Genomic DNA, 25,796 nt, shown 5'->3' on the forward strand with positions numbered 1-25,796 from the left:
ACAGATTCAATTTATTCGACTGTAGTAATCACTAGGGGTATGCAAAGTGGGCCATATTTGATTCGGATTTGGCCCGAATCAGGGACAGTGATTCAATTTGTTGATTTGGATCACTGTCCCTGGTCCGATTCAGCCAGATCCGAACCTGAAGATTCAATGCTGATTTGGAGCATCAGCAATTCAGACTTAGATGCAACTTTCAAAGTTTTTTCTATATACCGCAAGGTACCAGCCTGGCTTGTGAATACTGCAATGCTGGGGCAGATGGAGTGTCCCACAGCAATGCAGGGGGTTTCTAAGTGCTACTGCAAGTGGGATGATGAAGGGGGGGCCCTCCATGTACTTGGCAGCGCACCCAGAAGTGGACTGGAAGTACTTTCGGGTCCACCAGGGAGCATGCAGGGCCCCCCCATGCACCCCAGCTCGGCAATCAGCCATGGGGGGACCCCAGGTGTCCCACTACCTAGAGGTATGTAGAAAGTAACATTTAAAGCTGTGTCTATGTTTGAATCTCCAAACCTTTCCAAATTGATTCGCAGAGTTTAAAGGGTCCTCTGATTTGACTCAGATTCAGAGATGCAGCCACCAAACTGGGCCAAATCTCTGCCAAATCAAATCGGGGATTGAAGCTTTGCACAACCCTAGGAATTACTGTGCTCCAGCAGAGTCCAGTGTCATGTGTGTTAGTGTCCTTGAGCTGAAAAATGGTGGCGGGGGTGCTTTAAAGCACCTCCGCCACCATTTTTCAGCTTGGGGGTGCTGATACACATGATGCTCTGGGTGCTTTAATTAGAGAGGCTGTTGGAGCTGCTCTGATTAAAGTGCTCTGTCCCCAACCCCCACTTCCAGAGTATATGTATAAACACCCTTAAAGACTAACTGGTTCAGAAAGGAATAAGCTTCTGTAGCCTACTTGGTCAGATGCTATCTGCATGGCATCTGACCAAGTAGGCTGTTGTCTACAAAAGCTTATGCCTTTCTGAATGAGTTAGTCTGGCTGGGTCACCTAAACATGTGCTCTGAGATGGGAGGGCGGACATTTAAATTAGAGTGGCTCTTGGGAGTGATTTGCAAAGATTTATAGACGGGCTCCTAAATAAAAAAAAGATAAATCAGATACATCAAGATAGAAAAGGATCCCACTCAGAAGTGATTTACGCCCTATGTAAAAGCAAGCTTTATGTAATTCCATAAAGTTGCATAATTCACCCTCTCCTATATTGCACAAGTGGCTATTGCCTTGCATTGAGGTTGTAAAAGCACAACAAATAAAAGGTGGTTGTGGCTCAAACCACCTTTTCTCACTCATTTAATCAATAGTGCAGTTTTCTCATCACTGTTTCACTTACCATATCTGAAATCTGACACTGTATACAAGATTACCCTACCTTTTATTAAATGCCACTACACAGCAGGGCACTTCTGGATTTCTTATTGATGAATAGTACAGCACCACGCCACTATCTGGCTTTACTGAAAAGAGGTTTTTAGTGTTAACTTGAATAGTTTAACTTGCGCGGTTGTCTATGTACATAACTTTCTGTGGGCGGGGGTGGGAAAGAGAGAGAGAAAGGACTATCAGTCTGTAGCGTATATCAAATATTTGCTTCATTAACAGTTATTATCCTGTTAGATGTGGGGTGTTTTACTTGGAGCCTTCATTAGCTGGTTTTCCAACGCAATTTCATGCAATCTCGCTCATATCCACTGAGACGGGAGGCAGCCTATACAGTATCTGATGAAGTCCTTTGATTCCACTCTCCTTTGTACCGCTGTGGTTGCCATTATGGGCTATAATGTTCCCAGACAAAGGTTTCAGTGGCAGTAATGTGCATTAGACTCTAATCAGAGGCTTTTATGAATCATCTTTGTTATTCCAATTTGCATATCCTGTTGTTCTCTGTGGGAACTCATCTGTGTTGTTTCTTTTGATTTTCTTCTTAAGGTTCATATTTTCTATTCCGTTTTGCTTTGTTAACTGGTTTTAAGTTTCATTATAAGAGGCTTCATTTCTACTCCAGTTAAGTAGTATCGTGCTATGCAACCTGGCTCATTGATTTCAGGGGAAACTAATTATGTAGTAAGATACTGCTTGACATGACTAAGAGTGGCAGAATAGGGACCCGAGTACATACTAGAAGCCAAGACGCTGTTTTGTTTAGATGAAAAAAGAAAGAGTGCTAGTGAAGAAAATTGTCTGAGTCTGCACTTCTTGCTGCAATGGAGACAAGTTACTGCCTTTTTGAACTGATAAGATGATGTGCACTTTTGTTTTAGTCAAAGTGTTTCAGAAACCAAGGAATGTGTTTGAATTTGTGTTAAATAAGGAAGTTAATTTACAAAGTGTGAAAACTCTTAGAAAAACATTATCTATTCTGTTCCCTCTTTCATTTTTCCATAGTTAATTTAAAAAGGATACAAAGCCACAAATTACATGAAAACAATTACAAGTAAATAGAGAGAAGAAAGAAAGTTAACATTTGATTTGTAATGACAAGCCTAGCATACCAATATAGCCTTCCTACTAATGGTGTTGGTAAGAGAAAGGAGATATAATCTGAACCCATGGGAAGAAGAGGGAGAAAGTGCTTCTTTGCTTTCTCTACTGAGGAAAGAAACATTTCTTCTCACGTGTGGTGAAATCCTGAGTCCAAAGTCAATATGAGATTTCACTCACAGCATTCAAGGCAAGTTCTTTTCTTAGAGAAGAGAAGAAGCCAAATAACAACTCCTCCAAAAGGTCTAGTAAACCCTAGAAGCATGCAACCAAAGTGGTGGCAACGCACCTGCAACCAAAGCGCTACATCCTCAGAGGAAATCAGTGGAGTAGCATCAACTAAGGAATGAAAATCTGGTCTAAGAAGTCAGTCCCTACTCGAGTCTGCTCAGCTGCTCACTCCCATGCCAAGCCTTGCTTTTAAGAAGAGGAAAGAAGGGAGGCTGTCCCACAGAGCCAGTGAGTCTATGGGGCTTTTCTTTCTCCCTTTTCTGCTTGGTGCCCATTTTCTTGGGCCCTGTCATTCTTAAAGACTAAATGTGTGACTTACTTCTGCCCCAGTCATGCCCATACTTTGCAGATGATATCGGTGAACACTTCAATGGGACAGCTTGCCCTTAATGCAATATTTGCCCCACTCAGGCCTCCAATCCTTTGTTGGAGGCTTTGGCTCCCTTTTCTCTGGATGGGCTTCCCTTTAGCTTAAGTCCACTGTTCTGGGCCTTGGGTGCCAGCTCCTGTTGCATCCTTCTCGGGGTTTGACCCTAGCCTTTCTGGCCTCAAGTCACCGCTCTCACCTTTGCTCTTTCAGGCTTTGACCCTCTCGGTCCCAGCCTGCCTGCATCTTGCACCCAGCCGTGGCAGGGCTTGAAACACCCATGTGCCCCTCGGCCATTCTTATGGCTTGTGCTCCTACCCCTGGAAGGGCTCAATAGCTTGTCTCTCAGGCACCCCTATCATCTCCTCTTCACCCCTTATAGCCATACCTGGTTGGTTTGACTAGAACAACAACAACAAAAAGACAAGTATCTGCTTAAAACAAAACATCCCTTCCCTTTCCTTCCCTTTCTTGGGGTAAAACAACACTTGGCCAGTCCTCTTACCACCAGGCCCTCGCCTCTCGGTCTCAAGGCAATCCATGCCAGTCAGGGTGCCTTGGGCAGCTCCTCCCCTCCTGGGAGCTCTGTTCCCTGTGGTGCACCAGCCCGTCCACCCTCTTCTGTAGGGTTTTGAAGTGCCTCGGAGCACAGCCCCTTCTAATCCGGCGAGATTTTAGCTCCAGCACAGCTGTGTGTCTTCAGTCCTACTGAGCAATTCGCCCTGCTTCCCAGCTGCAGCATGGCTTTGCTGTCCGCAGCCCCCAGCTTATGTCTGCCGGTGCGTCTGCCCTATTCCTCTCATCCACTGGTGTTCAGATCACCTCTTCCCTGAGCTCTGCTCACCTCTGTTGCCAGGCTAGTCGCCCGTCTTCCCATATTTACTAACAGAAAACTTTGGTTTCCTGTCACACGTAGCTTCAAGCACGTGCCCTGGAAAGCTAGAGAAAATTGATCAGTCTCGAAAAGACCAGTGAATAAGGGGCTTTGTCTGAAGTACCACATGGGAAGGGCAGTAGAGTGGAAGTGATTTGGCCCTGTTGCTATTACGAGGGAAGAGAAAAGGGGGAATCGGTAATACGCTGTACAACAGAGGATGCATTCTGCATATTAAGAACTTTACCAGCTCTATTGAAAGCAAATATGTCAAACCAGTTTTACTATCCTAAAAATGTAAAGTGACTGTTATTTGTAGAAGTTATGTAGTTTTGCAAGCCTAGAAATCCCTTATTCAGACATACTGAGGTTGAAAAGATCACTATTAAGAAATCAGTCCTGGACTCCGGAGACCTCTGCCTCTTTTCAAATGGGATTAACTATATACTTGCCACCAGTTCTAAATCCTTTATAGCACCATGCAGGCATTTGTACTAACAATACAGCAAATTTAAAATGGCAAATACTGATTTTCAACTGGAAAATTTACCGTTGATTCACAATCAATGCATTTTCCAGCTTCAAAGATAAACAGTATTACAAAGAATAGATTTCCTTGATGTTTGCAACCAGACAGGCAGACATAGTACATCAGTACTGAACTCACTAATTGAAGGAAATGGGTAAGGGGAGCAGTCACTAAGTTAATCAAATAAACCTTTTAGGAATATTTCCTAAAATAGCTTTTTCAGAACAAACTACTGCTCAGAGTACAAAGCACAGAAGGTGACAAATAAAATACAGTTGTAAAAAACAACACTGGAGGCTGACTATGTATTTTACACAAGGTCAATGAAATGTGTATGCTTTGTTAGTTGCCCGCATGTACTTTTAAATATGTTTTGTAATTCATTTGTATTCAAGCACTGCAAGATTTCTGTCAACAGACAAAGATAATCTGGGGCTTTCCAAAATTAAAGCAAAATCTTAATGGAGATGGAGAAGAGAGGGATACCTGAAGTTGCAGACGGAAGACAAACCTACTAGCCTAGGCATTCTGTAACCCTATCAATAAAAGAATTTGTGGTAAATAAGAACATTTCTTTTTTTTCTTTTTTTAGTCCTGTCATATTTTAACCATGAACCTGCTGTAGTTTGTACGATTGATTAAATATGTTTTTTCCAAAGCACAGATGAATATTTATGCAAGGACAATGACATTTCCCTGACAGTGACAAAAACATTTCCTTTTCATTCTTCAAGTGTCTCAGGGTAAGGAGAGCAATATGATACACAGAGAAAGTATCATCACCCTTTTGAACAACGGTGAAAAAACAGCCGTGTCTACAGTATAGTGAAGAATCATAGCAAAGTAAGGCTGGACGGGATCTCAGAAGGCAATATGTAGTCCAGCCCGTTGTTCAAGGCAGAATCATCTATGGCCACGCCACTCATGCTGTTCGGTTAGCCTACGCTTATACGCTTCTAAAGGTGACTAAACAGATTTCCATTCCAATTTTGCACAAAACTTTGATACTAGATTCATGAATGGGAAAAAAATTATCCAAAAGCACAACATGGTCTCATATGAAAATGTAAATAACAGCCAGGTCTTTGCCTCAAAATAAATGCATCTTCCTGCATGACACCTGTATAATTTTCCATGTATGGGATCAACTTACTGGGGAGGGGGGCATCTTTAATTCAACATCATCTTGGATTTGGGTAAATAGGGCATTTGACTTTTGTAGGTGGGTGGGAACAAGATTGGAATATGAATATTAGAGTTTCCTCACGTTCCTGTGAGGCTCCAATTTTCTAGTTACATATTACCAGGCCAAATGCAATTAGAGTTCTGCTTAGACTGGACTTAATCAAAATATGAATAAGGAAATCATCAAAGGAACAGTGCTTTTATAATGGAAAGTTCAAGCTTCCGGTCAGTTCATTGCACTGAATCTACGCAGCAGTACAAATTAAATCTAACTGGTGCCAGTAGAAAACTACTGTAAATCCCAGCAAGAAAAACAGAACTTTTTTTATAAAACATAATACACCACGAGAAAAAAGGTATGTCATTATCTGACAAAAGTGAAAGCAAAGAATGAAGCAGAGAAAGTCAATGCAGCTACTCATTCTATAATGCAAGTCTGATGGACAGGAGAACATTTTAAGAGTGCTGACCCAGCACAAAGGTAGAAAGAAACATAGCCCCTAAACCTGAAAGGGCAATAGGATAGCTCTAAATGGAAAAGAAATCTTCTAATGTATGTACATTGACAGGGAAGTAAATTATTCCTAAATTGCTGAGAAAAGCATGAGATGGGAGAGGAAAATTGGAGGGAACAATATGTAGTGTATGTAGCTTTTAGTAGCTAAAATGGTGAGAGAAAAACGAATGAAGAGACTAGTTGGCAATAAAAAGAAGGAAGGAAAGAAAAGTGAATAGGAGTGGAAATAAAGGAACTGTTACTAAGGGAAAACACAGTAAGGACAGAAAATCATCATGCTGGGACACCAAATAGATATATGTACAGATGAAATATGAACTTGAACTAAGGGGATGGCTGTCAATATTGGGGGGGGTCCTTTATTTTTCTTTTAGAAAACAAATTCATTTCATTTTTACACGTTCTGTTGCCCCACTACAGTCACTAAACGCTAAAGTTACCAAAAATATCATAGCACATAATAGTAACATGTGAAAAGGACAGTCACATTGTAGAGAAGTCTTGACTAAGGTATTTTCCACTGATATCCTAAAAACTACAAACTTCAGCATCATACAGAATGAAGATATATGGAGGCAGCTCGTTTATAGATCAGGCTTTTTCAGCTGCAACAATTGCATGTATATCAATTAGAAGTGGTAACACTTCTGCTGATACATGAAGATAAGAGACTTTCGCTGATAAATTCTGACTTCCCTCCGTCGCTAAAGTCTTGAGAAATGTTTGCAAGTCATTCATTAATTGTTCTGAAAATTGAGAAGGGGAATTATGTTTGTGCAGCTACTGCAGTCTCCTCCCATTACTGAAACAGCATGATGTGGGCACACTGCCCTTCTGGAAATCAGGAAAGTAAATGGGCAACCATGTTTTATTTTCAGGAGAGGGCTTGTGGGGAGTCAACTTCCTACTGATGAGCGGTATCACCTCTATGTCCAGTTTTCCCCAACAGCCTGTACTGAGCTTCCACTTTATTCTGTCAGTAGCTCCCTGATTCTCAGACCTTAGAGCATTGTAGGATCTCATGTACTTGTCTGTCCAGCTTGGAACTGTAATGTATCCTGAACATTTTTCCTGATACAAATTAGCAACTATTCATACTTTTCACTTCTTGAATCGTGAACTGCCATCTAGTGAGATCTCATTTAGGTAACCTGAATAATGATGCTGACTAATTATCAGGAAATGTAAAAAAAAAAAAAAAAAAAAAATGGGACTGAAGAGATAGGGTAAAACTGTAGCAAGAGACAATGAAGAAAACGAGAGATACCATTATGGATATTAACCTATATTCAAAGGATTTCCTGCCTAATCCCTGAATGCCTAACCTCCAAAACAGCCTTACTCTGACCCTGCCACCATCCATTCCCTGCGAAGACGAGTGCCATTCTTTTGATATGAAGAGCTTCCGACTTTGTGCCCCTCCTCCAAAAAAATGAGAATGTTTTACTACAAAAATTTTGAATGATTTACTTATTACTACCCTCAGAGTCAAAATCCTGGAAATATGAAACAGGTCAGACTTCAGCCAGTGAATAACACAAACCAAGCAAGGGCTGCATAGGTTGTTACATCCCATAACTTGGATGGAGGAGTTAGCTCAGCACTTTAAAAATCTATTGTCCAGATTCTTTCCTATGCCTTCCCCAGCATCCTAAATCCTCAATATAGCACTGTCAAGTAGAGCAGCATTTTACAGCACTTTAAAGGTGAAGAAATAAAACAAATTAAAACCGAGCAACAGACTAGCTAGATTTGCTATTACTTATTAAGTATAGACCTTGCTCAGACACTGAAATGGAATCAAAATATTTTATCTGTAGTTGTCTGTAAAGGGTATCAAGTTTGTCACTCAGATAATTGGATAAATTGGCAGAGCATAAGGATTCAATCTGTAGTGTTAGTCAGAAGCAGCTACCTGGGCACTTTAATCTTAATTGAAGACACCAACAGGGGAAAACCACCTTGAAGAGCCCTTCTCATCAACTTAATCTTGCTCAAATAATTAAACTATCTACTTATGCTGATTATAGAAAACAAATAGAGAGCACATGCCTACTGACTGAGATAAACACGGCACTCGATTCTCACACACAACATTTTGCACTGTTAGGCTTTCTTCTTCAATCCCTGAGACACAAAGATTCAAATTGCTGGTTTTTATGTCAGTATACAAGTTTATCAGCATAACAACTTATTGTTAATAGTATCTTGAGGCAGCAACTGAAACCCTCTGTGTGCTAGGTCCTGTAGCAACTAACAAGGAAAAAGGCCCCTATTTTAAGGGACTTTCTGACATTCCCAGTAGACAAGATAAACAAGGGGTAGAAGAAGAAAAGAAAAGAAAGTCAGAAATGGAGGCACAGAATTACTTGGGATTTCTGTAACAGAACCAAGAATTGTACCTAGATTATCTGTTCAGCTAACGAGGCTGTTTCTATATTTTAACGCAAACGTTTTATTTCTCAAATCATAATAAAACCAACAAAATTTGAGGAAGGGGTTTTTGCTTAGTTGCTTGTTTGGTTGGTTTGATTTGTTCTTTTTGCCAGTGAGTGTATTTCCACCCCACCCCCCCCCCCCCCCCCCACACACACACACACATATCCTATTTACCAGAACTGATGGAGACATGAGACTGATGTCCGAGTACTACCTAAAATGATGCCTCAAAAGCAAATAACTCAGAGACTGTCTCAAGTGTTTTCCATCTACATAATCCCAGTGCTAATCGTGACCTCACTATCACCTTAAACAGTCAGTCTCTTACATTCGAAACCCACCCATTTTATTTTGGAGTTACCCTGGACCAGACCTTCACTTATAAATCACATCTCCAGAAAACTGCTTTAAAAATCAAAACAAGGAATAACCTACTTGCCAAACTTGCAGGCTCCATTTGGGGTGCCAACACCTCCAGGCTATGTTCATCTGCTCTCACACTGTGTTACTCAGCTGCAGAATACTGTGCCCTTGTATGGCCTCATTCGTCACACAGCCAACTAGTGGATACCCAACTACATGCTACAATGCATTTTGTGTCAGGCAAAATGTGTCCCACTCCACTCCATGGTTACCAGTCTTCAGTAACATTGCCCCCCCTCATCTCCACCAGACTAATGCTAGAGTAAACTTGCTAGCCAGACTCCACAACAGTCCTATGTTGCCAGTTAACTGGGACTTTTTCCACCCACCACAAGCTCAGCTCCCCTCAAGACATCCAATACAGTCCATCCTTTTGACTTTTCCTTATTTACTCAATGGAATGAAAAAAGGTCAGCACAAGCACCAATCAATCACCCTATCACCTCTGACCCTACAGTAAGTCAACCAGGATTTAATTGGCCATGCTAGTATTGGGCACTTCTCAACCATTTTTGAACTGGACCTGGTCACTGTGCCTCCAGCCTATACCAATGGCACCTTTGCAATGACAACAAATGCCCTTGTGGACAAGTTCAAACTGTGTCCCATACTGTTGACTCATGTCCATCTACTATGCTACCTGGTGGCCTTCAAACTCTTGACACTGGTGATGATATGTCTTAAAATGGCTGAAACAATATGCCGAAACCACATACCCCAAATAAAATATCAAACAGCAACTATTAATATAGCCCTATTGCCAAAAGTTTAAGGGCTTCCTTAAACTGGAATGTTAAACTACTCTTTTCTTACATACTTTCATGGTTTGTTCAGAAAACTATGCAAGCATGACATTGTATCATTAGGTATAATATAGGCATTGCAAGGGCCCTGATTGCTGAAATGAGAACTCATTTTCTCTTACAGTGTATGAGATAAAGAATGAATAAAATATTGGGCCTCAGATATAATTTTAAAGGGCAAACTATATTTAAAAATGGAAAAAAAAATTGACCACCTTCCAGGGAAGGGGGAGAAATATACAATTAATCTTCAGAGGTGCTGAGAACCGATTTGTGGGTTTGTAGCATTTCTTTAAAAAAATTACGTTATTAACTCAGTTATTGGGCTTTTTCTTTCACTAGCTCTTTTTAGGAAAAAGTGAAGAGGTGCTTTGATACTCGCTTTGGATGTCCAAGCATCTCTCATCCTATAACAATGACTTATTACATGGCAAGTAGTCCTTGGGGCACAAATATTCAATTCAAGGATTGAGTATGTCACTTGTTAATTATTTGGAGACCCACCAAAGATATTATTAAAGGGGAAAAAAAAGCCAGAGATCAATGTGTTCTAGAAGTATATTTAATAGAATAAAGATTTGCATAAATTCCAGTGATGCATATCCTCTAACGTGCCCTTTGGTCCCTTTTGATGCTCAGTATTCTTTTTCTGACTTCCAATCCTTTTTAAGACAAGCTGTATTGATTCTGGGTCTAATCTAATTACTATAGATCACTTGAAAAATCTGAATGGTAGTCATTTCTCCTTCATTAAAAAGAGGAAGGATGGTCCAATGATTAGGCCACTAGTCTGAGACTCCTGACACCTCACTTATATCCCTGGATCAGCCACAGACTTTTCATGAGACTTTTGAAAATCAGAGGCCCGTGATCGTAAAAGGTACTGAGGTGTCACTCTACTCTGCTTCAAGAACAGCTGCAATTTGAGCTGGGATAGAGCAGAGCCAGGCTGGCAGGGGGCATAGGGAGTCAGCATTGGGCTCCAGATGGCAGCAGCAGGCAATGGAGGGGCTGGCTGGGGCATGAGGGTGCTGAGCTATGTTGCGCAGTGGTAGACAGGAGTATGACCCTCACCTGGTCACCATCTGCATGTGCATTGCAGCACAACAACTGACCCCACCGTAAGATACTACTGTCCCCAACAGTACTATCTGGTGGCAGAACTAATTAGTTTACCTTGTTCTAATACCAGTGCACATGTAGACAAGTGACGCTTTACTGCACAGCTAGTCTACCCAGCAGTAAAATGCATGTAGGCACATCCAATGTAAACTAATCATGCTCAAAAGATCAATTTTATAATTTTCATCAACTTCATGCATATTAGATACTCTGTAACACTGAAAAATTAAGAAAATAAGATAGCAATTTGGCAGAGTAGGTTGAGAAAGGTTTTCTAGTACTCTCTGATCTTCAGGAATGAAATAAATTCGGGTGACAGAATGATCTACCCTTCCAGCTTTCTGTCTTCCTTTCTTCATAGCCAGTCAGATCCTGACAGCAACTTTCTAGTATTGCTCCATAGTGTTACACCAATATGAACCACCTGAGAATACAGGCTGCTCCAAGTTTGTGTTTCCTTGGCCAAATAGCACTGGTTAGATAGCTTTTGAAAATAGGAGAGACTGATATAATCCCCAGTATAGAAAGCAAATTCTAAAAGGCATTCTTATAACATGTGTTGGTAACAGTTTCCAAGAAAATAGCTATCTACTGAAAAAGCAATACAGAGCACGTCTTCAAGTGATTTTATGCATGCCTAAAATTAATGCACCTTAGCCTAAGGTGCATTAATTTAATAGATTTCATAGACATCAGGGCTGGAAGGGACCTCAAGAGATCATCGAGTCCAGCCCCCTGCCCAAAGGGCAGGAAGTCAGCCAATTTATGTGTGTGTCTACATATGCACACCTTAAGGCATTTTAATGCAGCTCACTGGGTGAACACCTTTGTAGCCTGCCCTGGTCAGCACCCTGGACAGCCACCTGAAGTCCTCCACAGCCTAGCTGGGTGGTGCAGCCCGGCACCAGCAGAGGGGACGGGAGCCTCCAGTCCCCCCAGATGCAATCAACCTGGACCCAGCTCTAACCCCCTCTCTGTCTCCCCTGCATGACAGCGGGCCCAAATCAAGCCTGCAGGGCCCTGCACTGCTACCAGTGACTGGTAGGGGGATCATTGGGGGGGGGGGCACACGCCCCACCTCCGATGTCACTGGTGGATCTGCAGGTGCCCACCAGCTTCATCCCTGATGCCAACACTGATGCCAGCTTCTGCAGGTGCCAACCCCTGCCCCCCCTGACTCAGGGGGCACCAGTTGTGCATGGCTGCAAGGTGCCACTAAGATCAAGAAGCAGCAGGTGCTATTCTCCAAGGCAAAGTCATGGAGCTGGAACAGCAGTTCCAGCAGCAGCAGTACCTGTTGGTGTGCTGACTGACTTTGGGCTCAGTCAACAGAGGGGCAGGAGGCATGAGGGCTCCTGTCACAGCACAGGGGAAGAGCCTCCCAATGACCCTCTGCTTTTGCTAGTGGCTCCCCCATGCCTCTCCCCTGAGGCAGGTTTGCTGGCCAGGCAATGCAGCCCAGAAGGGGCAGGATGCCTTGCTTCCCACCTGGGATTCAGGCACCCTTAGAAGCCCATGCTGGGGCTCCCACCAAGGACAACAGACATGCTGGGACTGTGTCTGCCCCCAATTCCTGGCATGGCTTTCCTTGCTTCACCCATCTCCATCCTGGGCAAGTGCCCAGCCTCCCTGCCAGGAACTGCCCATGGGAGAGGTTGCGTCAGCTCCTGGGGGAGTTGGGCACAATTTGGGCAGCATCCAGGCTCTTTCCTTGGCCTGCCTGATCCACAGCTAAGCCCCCACCTGCTTTGTGCCATCTGCCTGGGATAAACTGTTCAGAGGCCCCCAGGAATTCATGCCACCTCTCCCACAGGCAATGTCTGGCAAGGAGGCTGGGCACTTGACTGGGATGGAGGTGGGTGGAGGAGAGAAAGCTGTGCCAGGCACTGCTGTCCTGGGCAGGAGCCCCAGTGTGGGCTTCTAAGGGGCACCTGAATCCTGGGCAGGCAGCAAGGTGTCCCACCCCTGCAGAGCTGCATCGTCCAACCAGCAAACCTGCGCCAAGGGAACAGCACAGGGTAGTCACTAGCATAGGCCCTGCCCACGTTGCACTGCCCCCTTCCCCTGCAACAAGTCATGTGGGGGCCTGTCCCTTGTGCTATGACAGAAGCCCCTGTGCCTCATGCCCCTCTGCTGACTTAGTCCCAAGTCAGTCAGCACACTACAGGTACCACTGCTGCTAGAACTGCTGCTCCAACTCCATCATCTGCACCTTGAGAATAGCACCTACCACTTGTTCATCTTGGCGTGCTCAGCAACAGTGCAGGTCCCCGCAGGCTTGGCTCTGGCCCACCCAGTTAACATAGACAGTGTTAAGGCACCTTAAGGTGTCTACACATGGGTTAAGCCACAATTAGCTTAAAATCACCATTTTTAAGGCACATTAAGGGAGCACACGTGTAGACCCACTCCCTTAATGCACCTTAAAAATGGCTAATACACCTTAAATCAGCACATGTAAATGTGTCCACAGTTACCTCTATTCTGATTTTCCCCACTGTTTCTGCCATAAAAAAATAACAAATTACTCTGAGTGTGGAACTGCAGGTTCCAGAAGAGAGTGTACTAGAAAATTAAAATACAGGAAGGTACTTAACTCTTAAAGGCATATCTTCAGAGGCATGGCAAGTTAATTAGATTTGACCTGGTTAAATGTGGCATAAGACAGTACAACCTGATTAGGTTTGGACTCAGCCAACAGAATCTTATTAAAATTTCACCCTATTTCTCTTGCCCATTTTCCCATTTTTATACTATTCCACAATTCTTAATAAAATACATACAAAGAGCTAAAATTGTAAATTAACAGGGGGATTCATTAAGAAAACAAGGAGATACAAATTGAATTTAACTCAATTTAAGCCAATAGTTATGTCAGTGTAAAGCTAATGCAAACTGGTATCAGGTCTGTAATCTATATTGTTTCCTTTTAGAAGAGTCCCAAATGAATACATAGCTTGGATCAGCTACCTGTATTAGATGTACATTAATGTATTCAGTCACTGTGAGTGCCCAGCATGACATACACTGAGAAGCCCCAAATACTTAGAGCTTACATATTACTTCAATTGTTGTGTTACTGGCCAGTCTGAAAAATCAAGTCCCATATTTGAAGTTGAGCCCCAAAAAGTATCCAAATGTGAAAATTCTGGCCATATTTGTGTGGTAGACCTACTAAAATCAGTCTGAATAAACATTCACCAGCATCAGTCAGGTCTTAATAAAGACATTAATACAGAATCTGTACAAGTTGTGCATAGGTGATGCAAACTTGTTGGCAGGTGCTAGAACTCTATTGTAATCTGGAAGTTGTTACAGAACTCAGTAACAATTATAACACCTTAATATAATAGACCATTTGAAAGACATTTACAATAATAATCCAGCAGACACCGTCTCTTCACAGCAATTATCTAGAGGTAGGATCGCCGATCTCTCTCAATTAACAGGATAATAAGCAGTTTCTAAAAATTTCAATGATATCTAAAGAAAGGCCAAATGGACCTGGCTGAATATAAAAGAAAAGAATAGCATTTTTTCAGGAGTTCTCTTCTGCATTCATGAGTTACTCAATAACAAAAAAATCAAAAGAAAACCTTAAAAGGAGTCTCTGAAAGGAGTAAACTCCCATGCAGAGCTCCATTTGTGTTAACTTCAACTGCTGACACCAATGATAATAGAATCCAGACTTCAATTGTTTGAATGGATTGTTCTCCAAGACCTGAATTTGTGGCCATAATTTTCTATAGCAGATACATATTTTTTTCAGCCACGCAAATGATCTAGGGGTGACAAAACTATATTGTCTGGTGACCGTTGCCATTGTCAGAATAGATGGCATTTTGGAATTTTGGTCTGTGAATTGTAACTTCTGGGCCACTCTTTCTGAGGGAGCATTTTACACCATGGAGGACTTATTCTTAGGCTGTGTTTTACTTTTACTGGGTAAAAAATGTATGAGTTGAACTGACCTGCTAATTATTCCTCTCATCATGAACGTCTCTGCCACATCAATATCAACATGTTATTTCTCATAAAGGGTGAATGTGTGAACCTGAGCTACACTGCTTACAGAAAACCACATAACTTAGATTGATTCTGCCTCAGGCTTTTTGGATGCCTGTACCTAGCCAAAGTATAACCCATTGTCAAACCTCAAGAGAACATTCCTGCCATGTACAAGCAATATATATTGTCTTCCCATTTGCTTGTAGGAGAAAATGGCTACTTTATGGTTTTTTCCATGACACGCTTTGTATAATACACTATACCGTTTTTATGCATTTGTCTTGTTCAAAGCTTTGCAAAACAAATTACACAGTAAAATATTATTGCACTAGAAACTAAAGTAAATAAAACATTACTACAATAGGTACATTATATGTAATCTTGTTATTTGCCATTTCCTACTTTGATTACATTTGGGTACGTATTCATAGGTTAAACCACTGCATAAAGTACTATGCTACAGTCCCCAGAGTTTTGGAATAAATCATCCTTTAAAAAAGTATCTCTTCGAAAATGTAGCAGAGTTATTTATTAGGGCCATGTGAAATTTCACCAGGTGTCTCATTTCGACACTGTTTCAACTTGTTTCAAGCTTGAAACAGCGAAATCAAAATGATACGAAAGGGTTCAAAACAGCCTCAAAACAAAACAAGGGCAGTTGAAATGTTTCAAAAGTTTTGAAATGTTTCGAAGCTGCGCTTGCTTGCAACTAAAGAAAAACTAAGGAGAGGGAGGGAGAAGAGGGGGGAAGGACTGCTCTCATATTGACTGTGATCCTTCCCTGAGGTCCCTTCCAATCCCAGTGCTCTGGGAGAGGGATGGAAAAACAGCTGTGCCTTACCACATACATCACAAGTTTTGCTCGTCAGTAGCTTAAGGTGTGGTTTCCCAGAAACCCCTGCACCTATCTCCTTAAAACTTGGCAGGCCTCGTGGCCTCAGAAGGGGCTACCACCAGTCAAGTTTCAACTGAATCAGGCAAGAAATGACAAAGTTATAGGCAGTTTCATGCTTCCCCATTATAGCCTATGGGCAAAATGTCGAAACAGCGAAACAGTTTCGATGAAACAAAACAGAACCCGAAACAAAACACTGTCCTCTTGAAATGGTGAAACAGAAGTTGAAATGAAATGGTGCTGTTTCATACAGCCCTCATTTACCAGGTTAAGATAAGATGGATAATGAACAAAACATAGGTATTTTTAAAATCATGTCCTACCTTTGAAGAAACAGTCCTTGCTGTGGATAATATAGATTTTCTTTTTCTGCAAGCATGAGGCTCGATGGATTTCACAGTGGTTTTCATAAAATTTGCCATCAGATCCACATACTGGCATATAACTAGGTTTGCAATCTTCTAAGCATCTACATTCTGGCTGATTAGTCTCCTTGTTAACCACGCACTTACTTCCCCGACCACAGAATTTCTTTTCACATGATGCATGTAGGCCATCTTGTCCATAAATCACTAGAAAAGGAAAAAAAATGAATATTAACTATATTTTGTTGAGCAGAATTTAATTATTCTTTTGTTTCAGCACATCTATTCTAAATTTATAGCATAGGAGGATTCCAACTACATATGACAGTACTCTAATCTGATATGGAGACTATTTTTGCCTGATTTGGCAAAGATTTTAAATGTTGTGGTGTTTTAGATAGCAATAGACGTAGGAATTTTGTTTAACGACATACACGTGACAAAACAAGCTAATCAAGGAAAAGTTTGCTTCCATATGGTTAACTAGAATCTGGAACACTCTTCCAGCAGACGTGGTACAATCACCACCCCTGCCAGTCTTTAAGAGGAGGCTGAGCTTATTTGATCCCAACTACCTGATCTTATAGGTCCCTTCCAGTCCTTCTTTCTATGATTCTATACACTTTAGGTATTTACTGAACCACAGCTGCAGTGACTAGGTTTCTACAGTACATATATTTTGCATTTCTGACACGGGACTTTGAGTTATTTTCTTCCTTTTCCACTTAAAATATTGAAAGGACAAATGTGTAGTGGCCTCAATAATTAATAACACCCCAGACATGGGGAAGATCTTTTCCTTGAAAATTGCCAGTTGCTTCTGGCAACGGCAGGAACCACAGTGGCCAACAGTTTCAACTCTAAGTTAGTTGCTTAGGATAGAAACTAGAAAGAGGAAAATGTACTGCAAGGGCCAAAGTTTCTTTTTGTGTAGGTTATGACAGAAAATATTTTTCTTGAGTGAATGAAGCAAATCAAAGTGCAAACTTATCCTTGTGACAAATACTGTGGTTACATTGCTCTGCATTATGGGGTTGACCGGCTCTTTAAGTTGACTGCAATTCATTTAGCACCTCAAAACCTATGGGCTATATGCTTAAACATCTTTACTAATTTGGGTTAGTACTTTTCTCCATTGGTGACACTGTAAAATTCCACAGACTTCAACACAAGAGAAGCTAGGCTGAAAATCACTGCTTATAAGGAGTTTAGTTCTAAAGGATGATTCCCAAAGGTTTTTCCCAGCATAAACAAGGCCATCTGATTCTGGCCTCAGGTAAATATAATAAAAAGAAACTTTCTTTTCAGGTATTAACATGATGGACTGAACACTTATTTTATCTATTGTATGATATTTTTAAAAGGCGTGGGAGGTTAACTGAGATTGCAGTATTGTAGCATTTGAAGATTTTGTATTCATAGGCTTACAACATAACTAACAATATTATGATTTATACAGGACTGGAAATTTCCAGGTAAGCCACTGTACAAAGAGTAATTACTAGAATTATACTCAATTATGAGAGTTTCCCCAAACTGTGCTATGTAAATTATAATAAGCTCAACATGGTAAATTAGAAAAGGAAGTTGCTAGAAAACACAAAGTTAGTAGCCAACAATTTGCACAAGCTTGATTTAATATCCCACTACTACATACTAACCCAAAATGCACTACTACCAAACACAGGACCTTTGGTTAAAACATGTATACAAAATGCAAAGTTTCATATGTAACAAACGCCGATCTTTTATGTCCTAGTTAAGCTTTTGTTTTTATTACTGTAAATTCAAAAGGAAAAATTGGACGATTAACTATTTGACTCAATAGCTCTTTAAAATTCCAACCCCGTCAGGCTAGGAAATATAGATTTTTTTTTCCCTGAATCATAATAAACTAGAAGGTCAAAGTGTCTCTGAGCTGCGTAAAAACTACCATCCCTAAGAGGCATATCTCAGTATCTTTCACTTGCTTTACTAATTGTTCAGTATGTTTTGGCAAAATATCCACGGGAATATAACCTCTACATGCAACCTCTACTTGATCTAATTGTCAAGGCCGTTTATAATTACAGTATCTGCTGTACATTTATCAGGATAAACATACCAATGTTTGAATAAGGAAACATTATTGAACAACATTGTTATGAGCATTTCATTGGTTAGTTATTTTACTCAAGTATACTGGAAAAGTAGGTAAGAATTTGCTACTGGAGTTTAAGTTACAGTGGTTGTTTAAAATGAAAGGTTTCAATAAAACACTGAACACAAGAAACTTTTACACCCCGTACCTCCAAACCGAAATCATCAAAGCAAATTTTTTTTGCTGTTTTCCTTCTTAGACCCTAGATCCTGCAGGAATCTGTGCCCACCCACCCTTCACGCACACATCTTTATGCCTATGCAGAGTTCTACTGATGTGCCTTCGAAAGGTGAGCAAAATTGTTGGTGTAGGCTGCAAATTTAGGGCCATAACCTTCTGCTAGCTGTATGGACGCATTGTTTTTGGGGGGAGATGATATGGGTAATTTAAGCCTTCTCTTAGTCACTAAAATAAAATTTAAATCTCACTCACTAAAAATGTATCAATGAGGCAGGAGTCCTACTAGCTGCCATGCTCTCTGGTAGACATTCTGCAATGTGTAGCTAATACACTCAGGAACTGGGTATTGTTTCCAACTCTACATGTAACCTACATGTCTCTACATGTACATGACTCTCACTGAAAGCATTCTACCCCTAATACATCCAAAATCTCCCCATCTGCACTAGGCTATTATTTCTGTCTTCTGTGGCAAGTCAGCTCTTAAAATTAACAGCTACCCCTACACCTCAGAGTAGTTATGGACACCAGTAGTTATGGAACTACTATTAGGGGCAATATTTCTACATCTATCATGGTGTATTTTTTCTTATGTTAGCCTGTGTCCAACTTAATATTGTTGGATTTGTCTAAACAAAAGTTAGTAGTCTCACTGTAATGTAAATGGGTGCTTATACATGTGCTCCTTTCTGTTCTAATTAGAATTTGTTAGAGCAGACTCAATGGACTGAGTCTGCTCCACATCTAATTAGAACGTTCCAGTGTCACTGTGTGTATTAAGCCCCTGCATGCTTCAAAATGGCCTTGGGGTGCTTTAACTAAACCTCGTCAAACAAGGTTTAGATAAACCATCCTGTGGCCATTTTTAAATGTACAGGAGCTCAATGTGTGTGACACTGTGGCATTTTAATAAGAGTGGCTGACCAGGAACTGCTCTAATTAAAACGCCGCCCCTCTCCCACCTCCAAGCACATGTATAGGCAGCCAATATTTCTGACCTTTAATAATATGAAATTCCTATATAAGTAACTAAATACATAGTTCTGATGTAGACTCCTACATAGTTCTGATTTTCTATGACCATTGTGGATACCACGAGATAATTTATTTTAAAAATTTCTGGTTTTCAAGATACTATTTGCTTTGTTCATAGGCTTCTGATATTCTCCTAGACACTGAACCTTTTCTAACACTATATAACTAACAAAAAGGTGATTTCAGGCAGTTTTTCATTCAGTAAGTCTGACATGATTGGACTGATCTTAAATTTCTAAAATCCCCATATCTGCAAAATGATTTGTACAACCCTTTAAAGATATTAAGCTCTAAAAAGTTCTGTCAAAAAAACCTCATGTATATGGCATCCAAAAATGTTGATAGCAGACTAAGTAGTGTGACAGCAGTGTTCTAGTCATAATAGTCCAGAAATTATGCAATAAAAAAGGATGGCTCAGGGTGATTTCTTTTATTGGACCAACTGTGTAGTTGGGATAACAGACAAGGTCTTGAAAGCAAGACATTCTTCTTCAGGTCTGACCAAAATAAGCCAAGCACAGCTAATAGCAGAATAAGAAATATGAAGAACTGCTAGGGGGTGGGGGAAGATGAGCTAATGGCCAATAAAAGGACAGATCTCTTTAGAGGTAAATTTTGACAGAACCTCAATACCTAATTGTTACATCCAAAATGTTGGTCCATCTCAGATAGAAGGCTATCAATCACGCAAAAATAATTCTTATAAGTAGTCATATAAATAGTTACCGAAAAGAATTCTTATAATCACTCCTGATGGCAAGATTTCTGCTTGCTTCAGTAGAAGAAGTATTTTCTCCCCTTTATGTATTCATAATTGGAACATAATTATTACTTGTGCAGTTTTCCAAAACATTTGCAACATGTAGAGTGACTATCAATGCAAGATATTTTATAAACATAATTGGAAACATGGCCCCTGTTATAACGTCTAAAAGTTTAATGCTAACTTTTTGGTATGGGAAAACCCTGAAAACATGGCTACAAACTGAAAATGCTCAAACAATGGGTATTTGGGATGATTTCACATGCAGCATTTCCAAAACATTTTATTTTAAGAATTTGCTGAATATTATCATGGCTTTTAGGCACCTAACCTAGAAATTTATGGGTCAGCGCAGCAAAGTTAGCCAATAGTCACACTAAAGGAAGTACAATAGTCAAAAGGAAGTCAGAGTTCTCTGAGCTTTTGACCACGATCTTCTTGTGAACTTTAACATTTTGCTCTGCTTTGTGATAATTATTTACAATAAACTTCAGAAGTCCATTCAAAGCGCCAAATCAAGTTGGAATTGCCATACACTGTCATCTAAGACACCAACACCATGAGGTTAGTCCTCTGCTTTTAAGAGAAGAATGAAAACTGAGTGGTAGTTCACCAATTAAATAAGCCCGCTGTCAATATTTTTCTTTCATGTTATTAAAATAGAGTGAGTTCCCCACTCCTACAAGGGTTAAAAGGAGCAGTAATGGAAAAGGTAATCAAGTGAAAATATTAGCTAACTGCTTGCAGTATTTATGAGCCCCACCATGCTGCATGAAAAAGATATCATGCATTTAATTTATTAGTTATAAAGTCATTTGCCTAGGTTAAAAATTGATCATCTTGCAAAACAAACCACTTTTCAACGCTAATTAAATTTACCAAACATGGCCAGAGACTAAGCTGATATATTATATTAAAAGTTAGTGTGATGGAGAGAACCAATCCATTTGTCTTCATCAGTGGCAGGATTCAACTTCTCAAATGGATTCTGACAGGAAACAAGAAAAGTTTGGAATTCTGGCTGAAGCCCAAATCAGCCTAATAGGTACAGGAATATAACTGCAGATCAGGAATCATGTCAAGTTCATTCAGAAGGCTTTTAATTCAACACAAGACTTTAAAAGAAAAATGAAGAGGCAATTGGCATTCTTGGGCTTATGAGACTATCCATCCTCTGGCCACTCATTAAGTCATGAAGATAGAGACCTTGCCTGCATTTTACACACTGTTGAATACATTAAATACACTCAACTTATTATAATACACCTTTTACACTCTCATCCCTAATCACTATTCCTTACTTGGGCAAAATTCCCAAAGAATTAAAAGGATGCTAGATGAAGTAAGGAGAAAAATTAAAATCCCAGGTTTTGTTAATCTGTTTTCTCCATATTTAAAGTGGAAGCCATAATATGTACCTATTTTATAAGTGGTTTATGAATTCAATAGCATTTATGAAGCGCTGTGTACTTGCAATATATTTTTACTCAGTCGGAATGAAAATCTAACCATGTAACTTTAAAAAAATTGTTTATGAATTTCTTTTTGTTATAACTTAATGAAATCTATACTACCTAAGAGGCATTATTTAGTCATTACAGAACAATATGCCTGCAACATTTCTTGTTGGAACATGGAAAATATGGAGAAGGCAAGCACAGCAAGGCTGATTTAGATGTAGGAGACCTCATGCATGCATGTATCTGTAGATCTTACTAACCATGGAAAATTTCTACCCAAAAAATAACTAATTTGACAAACCAGAATCAGTTACAGTAACTAATTTACTATCAGCGTAGCATGGAAAGAGATTAAACACTGAGAAGGGGGGGAAAAAAGTAAAACCTCTAAAATTAAAAAGTCCATAAATAAGCAGTGAATGTATTATTTCATTACAATCTCAGTTTGTTTGTTTTTAAAAACTCTTATGTCCAATGTAAACCTCCAGAAATAAAACTGCACCAGGACTGGACATTTTTGTGAAGAATACAGATGGTAGACCTTTTCATATAGCTATACACATATAAGTTGTGTACTTGACACTTGACTTAACTTTATTTATTTGGTCTCGGCTGGTAATAAAGGTGTAGCTACTGTAGTATGGGTCCTTTCATCTTCCCTCACTAGCACATACTTATTATATGCTTTTTGGATAATTCATGCTTTGAAGTATTACCAATTTGGAGAAATGTAAATTGCAGCGGGTTCCTGTTAACAAATGTATATGTGCGTTATTATTGCTTCATTAATAAAATGTAAAGCAATGAGCAAAAATTTGTTAACAATCCTGGAATATATATATTTTTGCACTGCATTCCTATTATGCAAATGCAGAGGCAAAAGAAGTTAACTCATCTTAGAAAATCTATATTAAACCAGGGTGTGTTAGCTGAAGTGCTACCAATGCATACAATTATCTGTGTCTGGTCTTTGGTGTTCTGATTTTTTTAAAGAAAACAAGAAAGTTGTCTGTTTTGCTACAGATATGAGAAGTAAAATTTGTGACATGTGACACTGGTGTAAGATCAGAAATATAAACTGATTTTATAATCACAAGTGTTTCGATACCTTCATGTAATAAGGCAGTTTGGAGATTGTGTTGTTCCTCTTACGTCGTGTTTGTGTGTAATGCACACAGACTGTTCCAATGGAAAGAGATATTATGGCCTCCGAGGATAGGGATAAACATTATAATATATTATGTTTGTTAAGATACTCTATAGGAAAATAAAGATAGTGGGTACATCTACACATGCACTTTACTAGGGAGTTGACTAATTAGCTCTGTACTAAAGCATCACCATCCACTTGTGCACCAGTATTAGGGCTCAGTAAATTAATTAACTCCACCATAAGATAATATTGAGATAAAAAAAATGTGCCCAGTCAGCCAGGGGATAGACCCCTAGCACCTGTCAGCTCCTCCACCACGCAGCACTGCCACTTCAAGCCTGGGGATGACCCCGCTCCGTGCCCTCTCCCACACCAGGGCTACTCTGCCCTGGCTCTAATCACACTGCTTCACCTTCTTTTCTCTGTATACCTCATAGTGCATTTAAAAAATCTCCAAATCAAAAACTAATAAAACGTGCAAAATAATCTCATTATTTTAGAGATGACTTTATTGGTACTGATGTTAGTATATTACTGCCAGGCATATTATGTAGGGTTTAAATGATTCCAACTGCAAAGGCCTGCAAGGAAGTGGAAGCTTCCCAAACTGATCTCTAATAGCTTCTCTATATATCATGTCATGATTTTCAGGTCCAATGTCCTCACAATACAAAGCTAGGAATTTCTCCCAACCACCAACATAATGCTCACATTTCTAAGTTCTGACTTTGGATCTCAAATTCATCTCTGGTGCAGAAGGAAACATGGCCTTGTCCCCAGGATATTTTTTTTAATAGAAATCCCATTAATTATTGGAAGGAAGAAACATTTCTTCAGCAGATTATTTTAATAGCAGATGCTTGAAAGTGATCAGTACTTAGAAAAGTTAAAATAAATCCAAGTGGGAATGACGTATGGACAGATGTTGTGCTACTGATGTTAGGAGTTTTGCAATTGATTTTTACAGTGTAGAATTGAGCAAGACAGTTCAAGGAAGGCTGTCCAGGGAATGAGATCAGTGTAACTAATCAGATGGATCTCATGATTATATGACACAATTTAAAAGCAGAGCATTTGACTAAAATCAAGAATACCATATTAAACTGGCAGCCATAAGAGCAATGTTTAGCTACAGTGTCCTGAAGTGGATACAGCAAAATGGATCAGTAAAAGGGCAGGTGGCTAATTCAATTGCAGCAACACCTCCATAATAAAGACAAATCAATGGCAGAGGAACTATCCCCATCTTCAGAATTCCTTTGTGAATAAAGGTAAAAATACATATGTGACCAAAAGGCAGGATACACAATCTATTCCCAGAAAACTTTCCATTCTAACCTAAAGAGCTAATTAAAAGGATTCCCCGAGTGTAGCTTTGAATTCACAAATAAAAAACATGAGCCCACAACAAAAAGAAATTTGTAGAGAAGGGAAAAGCATAAGATGGTTAAAAGAACAGGAACACCTTCATATGGCAAGAGACTTGTCATTGTAAATAATCTCTATGACCTCCCAGTGTGTGCTGAGAGAATGATTTAATTTGTACTGGTGTTACTCCATCTAGCAATAAAGTTATTTGTGCCCAACAGTTCTGAAAATAGCAGTACTCAAAATTAGATGACAATTTGTCTGTGAAAATTGACAATGCTCTGAGGAGGATTACAGGTTATATTGTAAATGGCCTGAAAATCACAAGTGTCCTACTGTGGTACTGTGGATACAATTAGAACTAAATGTTGCCTAATTTCAGCCTCAATCAAACACTCTGGGATCCAAAGTTTGATTAGCACATTTATGTGGAAAACAGTACATTTGTGAGTGTATGAAACAGCAGATGGAATGGATATTAAAAAAAAAATAATCAAAAGAAATGATGTAAGTTACATCTGCAATAATTGAGAGAGAAAATTGTAATTCAGTGTTTGAAAGTCTGGCTCAGTGCATTGTTGTCATTAATTTCTGGTAGACAAAACTTGTTTTAAGTATTCTCTTTCCTATAATGAGAAACTTCGAAAGTCAGTGAGTCATAAAGAATATTGTACTTAAAGGATTATCTATGAGAGTTACTTGATATTAAAAGTATTCTTACTTCATGCTTCCAAGGGAGAAAATTAGGACTTTCTGAAGCTTTGGGTGGTGATTTGATTCGGAGGAGATTCAGCCCAATTCAGTGGCCAGATCTCTGAATCCAAATCAAATCAGGGGACTAATTAAAAGGTCTGAATCGATTCGATTCGAAGCTCTCCAAATCTTTGGAAAAGATTCGGAGAGCTTCGATGATTCGGACAGTCCCCGGTAGCTGCAGCATGGAACTGCAACCGAACTCAGAGCTCGTACATAGGGGGCAGGGGAGGGAGGGCCAGGGAGGACCATGGGGGAACCCCTGCCAGGCCCCATCCCCCGCCTGCTCCCTCAGCCCCTGCATAGATGCCCTACCCGCCGCAGCTCCCTGTACTCACTGCTCCTGCTACGGCCTCAGAGCTTACCGGGGCTCATGCAGAACCCCCCGCATGGCATGGGGCAGCAGGGATTGCCTCCCCCCCCCACTGGGCAGGAATGGCGAGTTAGGGGTTTTTCTTGTTTTTCTTTTTTCTTAAAGGGTCAGAGCCGCAGCAGGTGGGACAGCCACGGGGCAGGGGGCTGCTGGGGCTTACGCAGAGCCCCCCCATGCAACGTGGGGCAGTGGGGGGCAACAGGGTTTGCCCCCCCATCCAGCAGCACCCAGTGAGCCAGGGCTTTCAGATTCGGTGGTATTGATTCAGGACAGTGATTTAAATTGCCAAATCGAATCACTGTCCCCTGAATCACCC

General features: G+C 40.3%; 1 protein-coding gene across 1 annotated transcript in view; it reads right to left on the minus strand.

The window, feature by feature from the left end:
* The window catches only part of LOC109309857 (follistatin-related protein 4-like), a 277,145-nt gene that overhangs the window by 108,615 nt on the left and 142,734 nt on the right, over positions 1–25,796 (minus strand). The window contains exon 4 of the mRNA XM_019534729.1: positions 16,214–16,462. Within this exon, the coding sequence (XP_019390274.1) occupies positions 16,214–16,462 (249 nt within the window). The remainder of the gene's footprint in view (positions 1–16,213; positions 16,463–25,796) is intronic.

Source organism: Crocodylus porosus, unplaced genomic scaffold (genome assembly GCF_001723895.1).
Source record: "Crocodylus porosus isolate Cpor-Errol unplaced genomic scaffold, CroPor_comp1, whole genome shotgun sequence".
In the NCBI taxonomy this organism is placed as follows: Eukaryota; Metazoa; Chordata; order Crocodylia; family Crocodylidae; genus Crocodylus; species Crocodylus porosus.